Here is a 16820-nt window from a genome sequence, read left to right on the forward strand (position 1 = left end):
GAGGGGGGCTGAGGAGGGAGGCGTCCTGTCTGGCCACGTGCTCGAGGGTCCCTGGCCGGGGAGGGGCGGTGACGTCACTCTTCCTGCTCCGGGACTCCCCGCTTGCCCACTCTCTACTTCCGGTTCTGGGATACCCTTTAGAGTGTAAGAGGTACCATGCCCGCCCTCTGACCCCCAGAATTCAGGACACTGCTTGGTACATGGTTGGTGCCCAATGAGTGCTCAGGGCTCCTTTAGAAGTGGAGCTGACCGCGGTCCATTGTTCTAGACAGAGAAACTGAGGCAGGGGATGAGAGCCGAGTTTTTCTCAACATCCTCGAAAATGCTGGGACAGACCTCTTTTCTTGGGGGTCACAGGGGTGCACCCCAGGAATTAGAGGCATGGGTGGCCGGGAGCAGAGTGCTAGGCCTGCAGCCAGTAGGCTCTAGGTTCACATTTGGCTTCAAAGCCCTTGGAGATGTGAGACCTTTTCTGCCTCCTTTCATCCCACAACCTCCCCCAAACCGCGGCCAAGAGTGCCTTAGTTTCTTCCGCTGGATGACTTTGATCCTGGAGCCATCCCCTCCCCCACCACCTGAGTTTTCTTCCCTGGACCAAGTGGGATGCTGGAACAGTGCCAGACACTCCACCCTCCACCCAACTGTGCCAGCATGCCCACCTGGATGTCAGGGGACCCTGAAGCAGTGCCCTGTGCTGTAAAACACAGATAACCCCCGCGCCCCTCCCCCCAGCCTCGTGGCGGGATCCCAGGGCCTGACCGAGCTCTCAGTCCTGGCCCGGGAGCCCAGGAGGTGCCCTTTGAACCTTAGCCACCATTCTCGGAGCATTTGTTAAATCCGGCTCTTGCTCTCGCACCTCTTGGTTTACCTGAACCTCCCGGGTTGAAAAGTCTCCCCCAGAACGCGAGCCCTTCCTTCCTGACAGCCTTGGACATCCCTCGGAAAGGAGTCAGAGGAAGGTTCCCAAGGTCCCGACTCCTTGGCTACCTGGAAATCCGCTTCCTCCAGGAGCTTCTTCAGGAACCCAGCCACCACTGATCCCCCACCGTGCCCCTCCCCCACGGAGCCCCTCCCTCCCTCCCCAAGCCCAGTTCCCCCCAGTGGTGAAGCTTTCCTTTCACTTGGTCACTTCCACACAGGCCGAGCTCCCCCTTTAAGGAAAGCTTCCTCGGACCCTCCCCACCCTCGGAGCCATCCTATCTCAGTCCTTTCCCAGCCAAACTCCCTGAAGCCCCTGGCTGAACTTTGTTCCTTCCTCTGGCTCTGGCTCCTTAACTTTACTCAGTTCTTGTCCTAGTGTCCAAGTCTTCTGGAGCTCAGACTCCTGATTCAGGGAGGCCCTGCGTCCTTCCTAATGTCTACACATATTGCCTTAAGGACCCATTTTCAGAGTGTTTTTCCCTTAGGGCTGATCCAGCTATAGAGGGTCAAACATCACAGTATCCTAAGAGAACACGTGACTTTCAATAAAACCACATGGTTTACTTTAGAACAAACTCAGTCCCATCAGAACTGCATTTACAGGGACCCATCGGTCTATCCTCCAGAACCTCAATTTCCCCAAGACCTAATTTCTGCCAGGACATCACAATGTATCCTTTGGGTAATCTACTCCAAGGTTTTCTAGTGGCAGACTTCCTACTCAGAAGAAGGGTCTGAGTCCCAGAGCACAAAGAAGGAGGGAGACTGGGTGGGGATGGACAGATGAGGGAGGAGGAGGTCTCAGGGGAAACTAGAGGTTTGCATTTGATCCAAGCACTATTGGAGCCCTAAAGTGGAACTGAGTGGACTAGAAGCAGGTCCAGGCAGAAAAAGGGACATCCCTAGGGCCATGGCATTCATGCTCACGATGACCAGGAGTGGGGCACAGGGGCCCTCATAGACCTTCTCAGAAAGACTTGGTTCACTGATGCCCATAAGGTCTCTTCTGCTTTCCACAAGGTCCTCCTTTCTGAGCAACCTGCCTTGGCCTCTTCCTGGCAGACCCCCTGATTGGAAACAGCCTCCTTTTAGTTGAGAGGATTGTCTCCTAGAAATGGTTGACTGTGCTTGCACTCCCCAGGTAGGTTGGAGCCTGAAGATCAGATGGCCGACCTGTCCTCTCCCTGACTCCTCTTCATAGAACCAGAAGTCTTGGGGGCCACAGTCATGCAATAACTTCTGCTTCCCTCAGCTATCTAAAGCCTACTCAGAGGCCCTGCTCTCCTGACTGAAGAGACTTCTCAATTGGCCCTACCCTTATGCTCATACTGATGCTCTCTGGCCATTGTGTCTCCCAATGTCTTTCCTCCTTGCACCCCAGAGATCACAATCACATCTTTTGGACTCACATCCCTTCACTTTTATCACTAAGCCTCTCCTACCTAGCAAGAAGGTAATGGTTTTCCAAATAGAATTTCTGAAGAAATATACCTGACTCCATTTCATGCTGGATGGGCTTTTCCTGTATCAATGTACTCAAGGTCCCTTTTTGTAGTGTATATGTATTTTTACATTTTCAATAGTACATTTTTTCTAATTACATGTAAATATGGTTCTCAATATTATTCTGTGTAAGATTTGGAATTCCAAATTTTTTTTCTCCCTCCCTTTCTTACTTCCCCACCCCAAGATAGGAAATTATCTAATAGAGGTCATACATATACAATTATTAAAAAAAATTTTTATTTTCACAATTACATGTCAAGATAGTCTTCAAGATTCATTTTTGTAATCTTTTGGGTTTCAAACTTTTTTCTCCTTCTCTCTTACTTTCCACACCCCTTACCAAGAGCAAGCAATCTCCTTTTTAAATTATTTTAATTTATTTGTTTGCTGAGGCAATTGGGGTTTAGTGACTTGCCCAGGGTCAGACAGCTAGGAAGTATAAAGTATCAGAGGGTAGATTTGAAATCAGTTCCTCCTGACATCAGGGCTGGCTCTATCCACTGTACCACCTAGCTGCCCTAATTCCATATATTACTGAAGATTGATGCCAAACAATAAGATTACAGACAAAAATTTTTACATACATAAAGATTCTTGCATAGGATAGAATTAGGGATGTATAATGAAGTCTCTTTTGTTGGGAGGTCTAAGGGACTGAGCTGATGCACAAAGCTTCTGTGGTTCTTGACCCCAAAGGGGATCAAATAACTAAATGTTGGGGCTTAAAAATTTGGCAACAGTAAAAGGTGTTGCAAGATTTAATTCTTTGTGTAAAAATAAACAAGCACATGCATGTCATTAATAGGAATATTTGCTTTCCTCTTTCATAAATAGTAAAACAAATGTACCCCTAAAAGTTGTTTTAAAATAAATCCCTTTATACTTTTTCTCAATAAATGATTGATCTGTATACCTATTTTATATAGAAATATACCTGAGGGGGCAGGTAGGTGGCGCAGTGGATAGAGCATCAGCCTTGAATTCAGGAGGACTGGAGTTCAAATCTGGTCTCAGACACTTAACACTTCCTAGCTGTGTGACTTTGGGCAAGTCACTTAACCCCAGCCTCAGATTAAAAAAAAAAAAAAAAAAAAAAAAGAAATATACCCGAGGATAAGCAAAAATTTCTTGGGCAAAAAGTAGAGTTTAAAAAGTCCTATAGGAGGCCTTCTATTGTTAAATAGATTCCCTTTGTTTTATCTGTGGCATGATATCCCCAAAGTACAGTCAAGTATGAACCCTAGAGGAAAACCTTCCCACAATTGCTGTATCAACCTTCTCTTTTTTTTCCCTATCAAATTTATTTATTCTTAATATGCATTACTTTATGAATCATGTTGGAAGAGAAAAATCAGAGCAAAAGGGAAAAACCATTGGAGCGGGGAAAAAAAAAAAAACAAACAGAAAAAAAGTAGTGAAAAGAGCATGAGTTGATTTACATTCAGTTCTTTTTCTGGATGCGATGGCATTTTCTGTCCAAAGTCTATTGAGATTACTTTGGATCACTAAACCCTTCCTTTCATAGTTGATCATTGCACATTCTTGCTGTTACTGTGTATAATGTGCACCTGGCTCTGCTTCTTTCACTCAGCATCATTTCCTATAAATCTCTCCAGGCCTTTCCTCATATACCACAATTTGTTCTGCCATTTCCCAACTGATGGGCATCTATTAATTTTCCAGTTCTTGCTGAATCCACCTTGATTCCATTATGACTGTAGTCGTCTACTGCTTATTCCTCTTCAGAAAAAAATGAAGTCCTAGGAGCATATTTACAGGAAACACTTTTCTCTACAATGAATTCACTGACAGAAAGTAAGAGAGAATCTTTACCTAAAAGCTTTCCCTCACTGAAGCCATAGGGAACTCCTCAGAATGATTCTTTAAATGGGCGGCCACGGTGCAACAGGAGATTGAGTGGCCCAGAAATAATCTCTGTGGATATAGGACTGCCCTTTGGGTGGGATCCTGGCCATGTTGAAATTTGAATTTTCTCATTTTTTAAGAAGTCTTTTCCCCTCTGATTAATGGGGGACCTTTACGCTGAAAAATAAATAAGTTTTACTGTTTTAAATTTAAATTTCCATTTACAAAAGGTAGCACTAATTTTAACTCTTATAGATTCTTTTATACCTGACCCATAGGTATATCCTGTGATTTTTAACCAAATACCAGTCCAGCTGGCACATCTAATAGCTATATTACTTACATCTGTGTCTACCAACCTTTTCAATGGTCTGCCACTCCTATAGTTAATGAGAAAAGGACACTGGGCTATGAAAGCTTCAGTCTATGATATCCCTGAATTCTTTTGCCTAAAATCAAAGTTTGAATTTCTAATACTGAGTTGTACTTCAGAAGTATGAATTAACAAATCTGATGCTACTTTTCCTCCTGGGTCAAAGATCACACACTGTCTATTTTTTCTAGTGATTAAGACAGCAATTTTCCAAACCATTCTGAAAATACTTGTAGGGGGTTGGGAAATCAAGCCCACCTATGGAAGTAGAAAATCTACAAATTAAGAAAAGAGGAGTTCCAACTCTCCAAAGACTATCCTAGAAATTTTATAAGTATAAAACTCCACTCTCTCTAACTGCAAGGTCTTATACTTGTAAGGTTTCTTAGAAGTTAATTGAACTGTATTTTTAAAATTTTTCTGAATATTATAGTCAATACACCACAATTCCTTTTTGCTTTGGGCCATAAAGCCCTTGGCCCACGAAGGTGGGGCTGAGGGAAGAGGGTCAGGAATTGGAAAATTCCCCAAAGGCTGATTTAAAATCCAAACTGAGTTTTGCACATAAAAAGAACTAAACCTCTTCTCAATGGAAAGGTAATCAATAAATTCCTTAAGACAATAATACATGAGGTAAATCAACAAAAGGCTAACAAGAATTTCTCCAACTGAAGTCCATATATTTCCTTTATTTCCCTCCTTAGCTTCAGTCACTAGTTTGAACTCTTGCTGTTTTAACTGTAGTAACCTAGCCTTTTCTTCTTTCTCTATCTCAACCTGTAATTTAATCTACAATTCTAGTAATACTTTTTAAATTGTTTGTCGTTCTATTTTTAACTCAACTTCTAGTTGTCCCATTTTATACTCTATACTGTCATACATATGTCATACATAGCTCTAGGTTGCTCCCTCTCCAAGCTATATTTAGTGGGTGTGGGGGCAGCTTTCTCAGAGATTGATTACAAGCTTTCTGCTATCCTTCAGCAGTGATCTTTATGAAAAGATCTTCCATTTGGCTCTTTAACTGATTTATATAAGCATTATGTTCAGCTGTATCCTTGAGCCTGATCCCGGAGTCCTGGGTCCATATTGCCTGCCTTCCCTCCTAAGCGGCGTTTCTACCGGGTCTTTCAGAATCTTAATTCTGAATATTAAATATTGATTTTCAAAACCTGATAACTTATGATGCCCCATGTTGGGCGCCATCTGTAACATGCCCTCCTAGCAGTTACAATTACCAGTCTGTCCTAGGCCCAACAGAGTACCTTTGACCACTGACCTTTGCAGTGCCAACTCTACCCAGCTAGCCTCCTCTGAGGCCTTCAAAGGTCTCTGGCCACGGATTTCTTGAATCTATAGTTTAATAAACGGTAGTGCACTCAAGAACTGCCACGTGTAATCTTAAAAGCCTTTATTATACCTACTCACATAATGCCCTGACTTGTTAGCTCCTTAGTGAACACCTGGTCTGAAGATCCATGTGTTCACTACCAAACTCCTTACCTCTCTCGGCTATCCATCAGCTTGGCTTGGCTACCCCAGGATAGGGAGCCAGGTTAAAGAGAGCAACTTGCTGCCTGCAGTAGTCTTATAAAGGACCTGTGAAGTCACACACACAGCCAACCAGTGAGAGAGCCGTCACCTATTACGAAGCTATCTCAATATGGCCAGGATCCCACCCAAAGGGCAGTCCTATATCCACAGAGATTACTTCTGGACCACTTAATCTCCTGTTGCACTGTGGCCGCCCATTTAAAGGATCCTTACACTGAAGATGCTCTGAAATTCATGTAAATGACTTTCCTTATTCTTGACAGTGATGAGATTAGTATCTAATGTGAATTCTGGGATGGGAAACAAGAGATGCTGAGGGCATTACCATCTTGATAACATGAATAAGGTTCCTCTCTAGTGTAGAACCTCTTCTAGTAAAACATTCAAAGAGTTAAGTAAAAGCTCAGTGTGTCCTAAGTATGAATTCCCTGTTGCTTCCCAAGAGTGGAGTTCAGTGTGAAACCCTTCCATATTGATGACACTATAATGTTTCTATTCAGTGTGGACTTCTTGAAGTACAGCAATGCTGCAGTTCTGTCTGGGAGTCTAAGTTTTTGCTCGATTGTGAATTCTCTGATGTAAAGCAAGATTGAAGCTGGATCTGAAAGCCTTTCCACACTGACTACACTCATAAGGCTTCTCTCCAGTGTGGATTTTTTGATGTGCATAAAGATTAGAGCTACTGGCAAAAGCCTTTCCACAATGATTACACACAAAAGGTTTCTCTCCAGTGTGGACTCTCTGATGTTTAGCAAGAAGGGACCTCTGAGTGAAAGCCTTTCCACACTGACTACAATCATAAAGCTTCTCTCCAGTGTGGATTTTCTGATGTGCATAAAGATTAGAACTACTGGTGAAAGCCTTTTCACAATGATTACAAACAAAAGGTTTCTCTCCAGTATGGATTCTCTGATGTTTGACAAGACTTGACCTCTGTGTGAAAGCCTTTCCACACTGATTACAATCAAAAAGATTCTCTCCAGTGTGGATTTTCTGATGGACAGCAAGACGGGACCTCTGTGTGAAAGCCTTCCCACACTGATTACAATCAAAAAGCTTCTGTCCAGTGTGGATTTTCTGATGTGCATAAAGATTAGAGCTACTGGTGAAAGCCTTTTCACAATGATTACAAACAAAAGGTTTTTCTCCTGTGTGGATTCTCTGATGTTTGTCAAGACTGGACCTCTGTGTGAAAGCCTTTCCACATTGATTACACACAAAAGGTTTCTCTCCAGTGTGGACCCTCTGATGTTTGGCAAGATTATACCTCTGTGTGAAAGCCTTCCCACACTGATTACAATGAAAAAGATTCTCTCCAGTGTGGATTCTCTGATGGACAGCAAGACGGGACCTCTGTGTGAAAGCCTTTCCACAATGACTACAGTCATAAAACTTCTCTCCAGTGTGGATTTTCTGATGTGCATATAGATTAGAGCTACTTGTGAAAGCCTTTCCACAATGACTACAAACAAAAGGTTTCTCTCCAGTGTGGACTCTCTGATGTTTAGTAAGACTGGATTTCCATTTGAAAGTCTTTCCACACTGATGGCAATAAAAAAGGTTCTGATGTACAGCAAGGTGGAAAGGGAATGTGAAAGCCTTTCCACTTTGACTACATTCATAAGGTTCCTCTCCACTGTGGATTTTCTGATGAGCATTAAGATTAGAGCTATTTGTGAAACCCTTTCCACAACAATTACAAACAAAAGGTTTCTCTCCGGTGTGTACTCTCTGATGTTTAACAAGACTGGACTTCCAGGTGAAAGCCTTTCCACACTGATTACAATTAAAAAGTTTCTCTCCAGTGTGGATTCTCTGATGCTTAACAAGACTGGACCTCCGTGTGAAAGCCTTTCCACACTGATTACAATAAAAAAGGTTCTCTCCAGTGTGGATTTTCTGATGTAAGGCAAGTTGGAAAGGGAATGTGAAAGCCTTTCCACATTGATTACAAACAAAAGGTTTCTCTCCAGTGTGGACTTTCTGATGTCTAGAAGTCTCCTGGGACTGAGAGGGCTCTACTTCTTCAGTGAAACATTTGCTATATCCATTGTCCTGAAGACAACCAGTCTCTGAGGAAATGTTCTTACAAAGGTTGAGGGTTGAAGACTGTCCAAACCTCTTTCCAATTTCAATAAGTTGACATTCACTCTTTGGATGTTGACCTGTCTCGATATTAGAACCATGGATTTTTTTCAACTTGAAGTTACAGAAATCATCACTCAGGACTTTCTGCAGGGTACACTGTTCAACAAAAAGTGTCAGTTTGCTAGTCAACTCATTTACTTGGAATCTGGTCTCTCCGTCTGAAAAAACAAAACAATCAAATACACACACTCATATAGACATATAAATGCATGTATTACTGCAGACTTATGAAGCTGTAACTTTTTCTTTCTGATTCTAATTTATTTTTTATTAGAGCTTTTTATTGACAAAATATATGCATGGGTAATTTTCCAACACTGACCCTTGCAAAAACTTCTGTTCCAACTTCTACCCTCCTTCCCTCCACCACCTCCCTTAAATGGCAGGTAGTCTCATACATGTTAAATATGTTAAAGTATACATTAAGTACAATATGTGTATACATATTTATACAATTATCTTGCTGCACAAGAAAAATCAGATTAAGAAATATGGTAAAAATTACCTGAGAAGGAAAACAAAAATGGAAGAGGACAATAACAGAAAAAGTAGAAGTGCTATGTTGCAGTTCACACTCATTTCCCAGTGTTCTTTCCCTGGGTTTAGCTAGTTCTGTTCATTATTGATCAATTGGAACTGATTTGGATCCTTTCATTGTTGAAGGGAGCCATGTCCATCTGATTCTAATTGTTAAGAAGTTATTTTGGGGGGGCAGTGGATAAAGCACAGGCCCCAAAGTGAAGAATATCCAGTTCAAATGTGACCTCAGATACTTCATACTTATTAGTTGTGTGACCCTGGCAAGTCAAGCTCAAATGCTTCACACACACACACACACACACACACACACACACACACACACACACACACACACACATACACACACAGTTATTTCCTTAAGTTTTTGAATCTCTTTTTCTAATTTGTTGAGTTTCTTTTCATGTTTCCCTGATTTTCTTTGTGTTGATCCTACTTATTTTACCTTTTTTTGCTCAATCTTTTATTTGATTCTTGAACTCCTTTTTAAGTTGGTCCAATAATTCCTTTGGGCTTATGATCATTTAACATTTTTCTCTGAAATAAGAGTGGGTTTTAAACTTCACTTTCTCTTTTTAACCATGAACCCAGATTGCCTCAATCCCCACAGTAGCTATTATATTCAGATCTTTCTCCTTTGCCACCTCATTTTTATCTTTACTTTTTTATTCTAAGCCACTTATTACTGTCAGCTCTCTAGTCCTGATTTTGGGGGGAGAATAGCCCAGGCTCCAAGTCCTCCTCACTGTCATTGGCAGAGCTCTCTCAGGGCACCAACTCTGGGCACTCCCCAGTATCCCTGAGTCCGGGTCAGGGCCCCCAGCCACTCTGCCCCAGCACAGGCTCCCTCTCCCTTTGGTCTGCAGCCACAAACCTCAGCTGGCTCCTCTACCCAGTGAGTGAGACCAGGGTCTCTTTTCTCCTACAGGTGCCCACAGCCAGCAGGGTCCCTGCCTCCCATACCCCCCAGCTGTGGGCTAGTTCTTTCTTGGCCACAGCCACAGGCTGCACTGAGTCTGCTCAGCACAACAGGCCCTGTTCCAGGCATATCCTGGGGCCCTTCCTTCCTCCCCTTCCAAGCTCTGAGCCCATCACCCATCCACCCCCACAGTCCCAAAGGGGAAAGTTGCCCCAGAGTCTGCTCTTGCTGGACTGAGCAGAATCTCCCTGCAGGTGTTGCCCCTTTCTGTGGGCTGAACCTCCATCCCAGGGGGGTCAGGGTGTCTCTAGGGTCCTGTCCAGGTATTTCAGCAGCACAAATTCTGGACTTTGAACCACCTCTGCTGGCCCAGGTCATGTTGAGATGACTTTTTCTTGTGTTTTTGGCACTGTGGGAGAGCCAAGCATTCCCTGCCCTATTCTCCCATCTTACCAGAATCCCCTTCCATGGTTTTTAAAGTCATGTTTTCAGTGAATTTCTCACTGAAGAAGATATCAAGGTCAGCCCCCCGACTGATGGCCACTGATTGAACTTTAGGCAAGAAGCCAGGACCCCAGTGGCTGGAGAGCTGGTGCTTGTGGATGAGGGTGCACTCAGGGAGCCTTCTGAGATGCTTCAGAGAAGGGATCTCTTCTCTGCCAGTGGGACACTTTGGGCCTGAGGATGAACATCAACAAAAAAGAGGAAATGGTCCTCACCCAGGGACAGCAGGTTCTGGACATTCTCCAGTGTGACCTCCTTGTAGAGCTCCTTCTGAGAAGGGTCCAGGAACCCCCACTCCTCTTCAGTGAAGTCCACGATAATGTCCCTGAATGTCACCACCTCCTAAACCATCAAAAGTCACTTGATTTAGAGCCAAAAGGGACAATTCATCTTGTCCAACCCTCATCACCTCAGAGGAGGAAACTGAAGAAGGGATGGGATTTGCCTAAAACTCAGAGAACCTTTAGGAGGGTCAGAGCCAAGAGCTGAAAAAGTCAGTAAGAGTCCAGGGGAATACTCAGGAAAGCATTTTCTATTTGAAGTGATTATTATGTTGGAATAAAAAAAGCTGGAAAAATGTGTTACTCGACTGCTGCTCCCAGTGGAATTAGGGAGAACATTTGTGTCTATAGAAGATGTGGAGAAAAAAGAACAGATCATGTGAGATTGTTCCTCACCAGGAGTGTCCTAAGTGAGGCATTAAGATTCTAGGAAGAGTTTAGTAATTTCTGTGCATTCTGGGTGGGAGTAGGGAGGAGGAACCTTAACAGTGATCACTGAGGAGAGAACAAATGCACTTTTTCAGTTATTTTGGAGCAATTCTAGCTCGTTCTTATAGATCAAAATCTGTTCTGTTTCTTAAATACATTTTGAATTCTTGTTAAAACATCTGATTTATGCTCTATTTTAATCTATATTTCACTTTTTGGCTTCTTTTATTGGTATTATTGACTTTTTGAGCAATTAGATAATTTGTGACTATTTCCCCTTCATTTTTAGTTTCCCCAGAATTAAAATTTTCCATTTTCCCGATTCCCTTCATCAGTGTTCTTCACTGTGCTGCATTTATTCCCAGTGCAAACCATGCCTCTAGGAGGGCCCGGCTTTTCTGGTCCCTCCCACATCACGGGGGGCAGCACAGCAGCTCCCCTGCTCTCTCTCGTTTGGGGCCCCCCTTTCCCACTAGAGAAGTCGGAGATTGCTCCTTCTCTCTGACTGGACGAATACTGTAGGTTCCTGTGAAACGGGGCACAAGGATCTGGGCTCCCCGCCTTGTGCTGGCCGTCCCGAAGGCCTCCATAACCGCCCCCCCAAATGCCCATCCGCTTTCCCGCGGGGACCTGCTCTATACGGAAGCCGCAGGGAGAGCCGGGCAGCGGCCCTGAGCGTGTCCCTAGGCTCGGCTCAGCTCCAGCCCCTGACACTTCGGACCCCCTTGGAACGTCCCCTTTCTGGCGTCCCTCTACAGAGAGTCCCCTTAACCCCGAGAGTCCCCTTCACTCACCTGGCACACGGGGCTCCGGCTGCCGGGGGGCATGGCTCTGGGTGCGGGCTTGGTCCTCTGCCCGCCGGGCTGGGGAGGGAGAGGGAGCCCAGAGAGGGGGGACGGGCCTGAGGCTCCTCTGCCCGGGGAGGATGCAGAGCTGCCCACAATGAGCCACAGAGAGAGAGAGCTCTGCCCTAGGAGGAGGCAGAGAGAGAGAGAAAGAGACAGAGACAGTGAGACAGACAGAGGGAGAGAGGGAGAGATCTCACCTGTGGGGGCAGGGAGACTCCCAGACCTCAGCACTGGACAAAGGTCTCCTGAACACTGGGGGGAGGGGCAGCCCTGGGGGCATGAGCCACATGGGATCAAGGCCTTCACCAGAATCCCTGGGAGGCCAGTGTGACCCTGGGCAAGCCCTTCATCCCAGTTCCCGCATCTGTAACGGGGACCCCCGTCTTCCAAAGACCCCTAGGGAGGGAAAGAGGTCAAGGGGCAGAGCAGGATGGGAGGCCCAGAGACTGAGCAGCCCCTCCTCCACCCCAGCTGTCACTGGGCCAAATGAGGGGACTGCTGGGAATTTACAGCAGAGCTGTATGTAGAGGGCGCTTGCTGTATACCCAGCCCCGTACTTAGAGCTTTACAGAAAGGATCTCATTGGGAGGGAGAGGGGGAGGGGCTGCTCTCAGGAGGAAACTGAGGCAAATGGGGGTCAAGTTAGAGTCCTCGCCGCTCCCCCAAAGGTTCCCCGGCCCTCGGGGCGCCCCGGGAGAAGCCCACGCCCACTGAGGCTCAGGGCGAGGGGCGCTCAGTTGGGCCCCTCCCCCCCGGCGCAGGGCTGTGGAAGCGCCTCCATCTCAGCCGGGCCGGTGCACTCACTCCCGGCTCGGGCCCCGGGGCGGTCCCACACCACGCGCAATCCCACGGGGGTCCGCGCCCCCACGCGGTGCACTCCGCTTTGGCACAACCTTCTCTGCACGCGCAGCGCCCTCCGGAACCCGCACGCGCGCACCCGACGGCGGGGACTCCGCCGCGCGCCCCGGCGCTGACAGCTGCGGAGAGGGGGACTCCTGAAGGAGGAAGGCGGGGCAGCCCGCGGGGGCCGCTCCTGCGCGCAGACGCCCTGCTGCCTTTTCGCCTCCCGCAGCACAGAAGAACTGAAGCGAACGCCGAACAAGAAGCCGGGCCTCAGCAACGGGACACTCCCGGCATTCCCTGGGATTCAGCAGCGGCGGGAGGGGGGCTGAGGAGGGAGGCGTTCTGTCTGGCCACGTGCTTGAGGGTCCCTGGCCGGGGAGGGGTGGTGACGTCACTCATATTCATTCAACATTCATATACCATAATTTACCCAACCATTCTCCAATCGATGGACATCCATTCACCTTCCAGTTTCTAGCTACAAGAAAAAGGGCTGCCACAAACATTTTGGCACCTACAGATCCCTTTCCCTTCTTTAATATTTCCTTGGGGTATAAGCCCAGTAGTAGCACTGCTGGGTCAAAGGGTATGTACAGTTTGATAACTTTTTGGGCATAGTTCCAGACTGCTCTCCAGAATGGCTGGATCCGATCACAACTTCCACCAACAATGCATCAGTGTCCCAGTTTTCCCACATCCCCTCCAACATTCATCATTATCTTTTCCTGTCATCTCAGCCAATCTGGCAGGGGTGTAGTGGTATCTCAGAGTTGTCTTAATTTGCATTTCTCTGATCAATAGTGATTTGGAACACTCTTTCATATGAGTGGATATAGTTTCAATTTCTTCCTCTGAGAATTGTCTGTTCATATCCTTTGACCATTTATCAATTGGAAAATGGCTTGATTTCTTATAAATTAGGGTCAGTTCTCTATATATTTTGGAAATGAGGCCTTTATCAGAACCTTTAACTGTAAAAGTATTTTCCCAATTTGTTACTTCCCTTCTAATCTTGTTTGCATTAGTATTGTTTGTACAGAAACTTTTTAGTTTGATGTAATCAAACTCTTCTATTTTGTGATCAATAATGATCTCCAGTTCTCCTCTGGTCATAAATTCCTTCCTCCTCCACAGGTCTGAGAGGTAGACTATCCTCTGTTCCTCTAATCTATTTATTATCTCCCTCTTTATGCCTAAATCATGGACCCATTTTGATCTTATCTTGGTATAGGGTGTTAAGTGTGGATCCATATCTAGTTTCTGCCATACTAATTTCCAGTTTTCCCAGCAGTTTTTGTCAAATAATGAATTCTTATCACCAAAAGTTGGGATCTTTGGGTTTGTCAAACACTAGATTGCTATTTTTATTCACTATCTTGTCCTATGAACCTAGCCTATTCTACTGATCAACTAGTCTATTTCTTAGCCAAATGGTTTTGGTGATGCTACTTTATAATATAGTTTTAGATCAGATACTGCTAGGTCACCTTCATTTGCTTTTTTTTTTTTTTTTTTTTTTTTCATTACTTCCCTTCAAATTCTCGATTTTTTGTTCTTCCATATGAATTTTGTTGTTATTTTTTCTAGGTCATTAAAATAGTTTTTTGGGAGTCTGTTATATCACTAAATAAATAGATTAGTTTAGGGAGAATTGTCATCTTTATTATATTCATTTGTCCTATACAAGAGCACTTAATATTTTTCCAAATATTTAAATCTGACTTTATTTTTGTGGCAAGTGTTTTGTAATTTTGCTTATATAATTCCTGACTTTCCTTTGGTAGATGGTTTCCCAAATATTTTATACTATGGACAGTTATTTTGAATGGAATTTCTCTTTGTATCTTTTGCTGTTGGACTTTTTTGGTAATGTATAAAAATGCTGAGGATTTATGTGGAATTATTTTGTATCCTGCAACTTTGCTAAAGTTATGAATTATTTCTAATAGCTTTTTAGCAGATTCTTTGGAGTTCTCTAAGTATACCATCATATCATCTGCAAAGAGTGATAGTTCGGTTTCCTCATCACCTACTCTAATTCCTTTAATCTCTTTCTCAATTCTTTTTTAAATTGGAAAACTGCTTATTCCTATCCTTTGGCCACTTATCAATTCAGGAATGTTGTAGTCTTATATATTCAATGAAGTTCTTTATATATTGGAGATAAGATCTTATCTGAAAAATTGTCTAAAACAATGCTTTCTCAATTTTGTACTTTCCTTTTGATCTTGAGTACATTTTAAAAACACTTTTTAAATTACTGTGTCTAAAATTATCCATTTCACAAGTCACAATGCTCTGTATCACTTGTTTGTTCACAAATTCTTTACTATGTCCATAATTGCGACAGTTAATTTGTTCTATGTACTTTAATTTCTTATGATGTCTAATTTTATAGGTTGATCATATATCAATTGTGACTTTATTTTAGCCAGTGGTGTACTGTTAGGTTCTTACTAAGTGCTAATGAAATAATGAGATATTAGGTTCTTACTAAGTGCTAAGTCGGTACTCGACAATTCTCTAGTTCCGGCCTTTCCTGGGGAAGAGCTTGCATGCTTAGGAGGAGCAAGTTCATTGGTTGAAGTAATTCTTCCCAGAAGCCCTTGCATTATCCCACATCCATTCTCTGGGAGGATAAATAGGGCAGCTCTGGAGGAAAAAGGGAGTCTCTGCTCTAGACCAGACTTGAGGCAGCTCTCTGCAGGAAGGGAATTCACTTCTCTGGACCAGAGTTAACGGCAACTGTCTGGAGACAACGGCTCTCTACAGGAAGAAGAATCTGTCTGAGAGATTTGAGTTGACACAGCAGATCTCCACCTAGAGGAGATCGGCAGCTTCTGGAGACAACAGCACGTTACAGTGTACACCCAGTTTCTGCCAGAGTGTTTTCGTGTTTTCCATAATTTTTATCAAATAATGAATTCTTAATATTTTTCAAACATAAGATTACACTAATTCTTTCGTACAAAGTATTATATGTCTCCTCTGTTCCGCTGATCTACTTTTCTATCTTTAGCCAGTACCCGATAGTTATTTATTTCCATTTTATATTTTTATTTATTGTATTTTGAATTCATGGAATAACAAGCATTTTCATAACAGTATAATAAAAATGATTGCACATGAAAAAAACAAATCAATTCTGTATTAAATTTATAGTAAATTTATCACATACAATTTTTTAATTCCCTTTTTTCTTCTCCACTACATCCATGCCCAAAAGATGGCTATCTTTAGACACATATATTTTCTTCTTAAAATAATAATCCTGATATTGTATATAATACTCTTTTGGTGCTGCTCCTTTCTTCTTCATTTAGAGTAAGTCTTTCCATGTTTTTCTAAAATCACTGAACTCATCATTTATAGTGCAGCAATATTCCATTAAATCGTATACTACAACTTGTTCAATCATTCCTCAATTAATGGGCAGTCCTGCAATTAACAGTTCTTTGCCACACAAAATAGAACTGCTATAAATATTTTAGAACATAGAGATCCTTTTCTTTATTCTCCAATCAAATTGAGCAACAGACCAGGTAGTGGTGTTACTGGGTCAAAGGATATAGGCAGTTCCAAAAGTCTTTGAGCCTAATTCCTGTCTGCTCCCCTAAATGGTTGGATCAGTTCACAATTCTAACAAGGAATGAGGGTCCCAATTTTCCTACATCCCATCCAACATCTATCACATTCCCTCCAAACATTTTAGCCAATCTCAAAGCTATATAAAATGATAATGCATTTCCCTAATCAATGATTTAGAGTATTTTTTCTTATGACTATGAATTATTTGTATTTCTTCATTTAAAAAAAAAAAACTAGCTGTTCATATCCTTTGATTATTTATCAATTGGGGAATGACTGGTATTCTAGATTTTACAAAAAATCTTTACTTTTCAAATATAAGGTTACCATATTTGATACTATAAAAGATCTTTCTGCTCTGTTTCACTGATTTACCTTTTTATTTCTTAGTACCAGATAGTTTTGATAAATCTGGCCTAATAGTTTTAATAGTTGATATCGTTAAAGCTCCTTACTTAATATTTTTCCTTACTTTGATATTCTTTGATATTCTTTATCTTTTC

General features: G+C 43.3%; 1 protein-coding gene across 1 annotated transcript; it reads right to left on the reverse strand.

Moving 5' to 3' along the window:
- Positions 1 to 2676: 2676 nt before the first annotated feature.
- Positions 2677 to 13027, reverse strand: LOC141565043 (uncharacterized). Its single transcript, XM_074308054.1, has 4 exons — positions 12780 to 13027; positions 11833 to 12008; positions 10544 to 10670; positions 2677 to 8526 (listed from the first exon to the last, which is right to left on the reverse strand). Exons 2-4 carry the CDS (start codon positions 11863 to 11865, stop codon positions 6767 to 6769), a joined length of 1920 nt encoding a protein of 639 aa, XP_074164155.1. The 5' UTR covers positions 11866 to 12008; positions 12780 to 13027; the 3' UTR covers positions 2677 to 6766.
- Positions 13028 to 16820: the final 3793 nt, after the last annotated feature.

The sequence above is a fragment of the Sminthopsis crassicaudata genome, chromosome 3, assembly GCF_048593235.1.
Source record: "Sminthopsis crassicaudata isolate SCR6 chromosome 3, ASM4859323v1, whole genome shotgun sequence".
Taxonomy (NCBI): domain Eukaryota; kingdom Metazoa; phylum Chordata; class Mammalia; order Dasyuromorphia; family Dasyuridae; genus Sminthopsis; species Sminthopsis crassicaudata.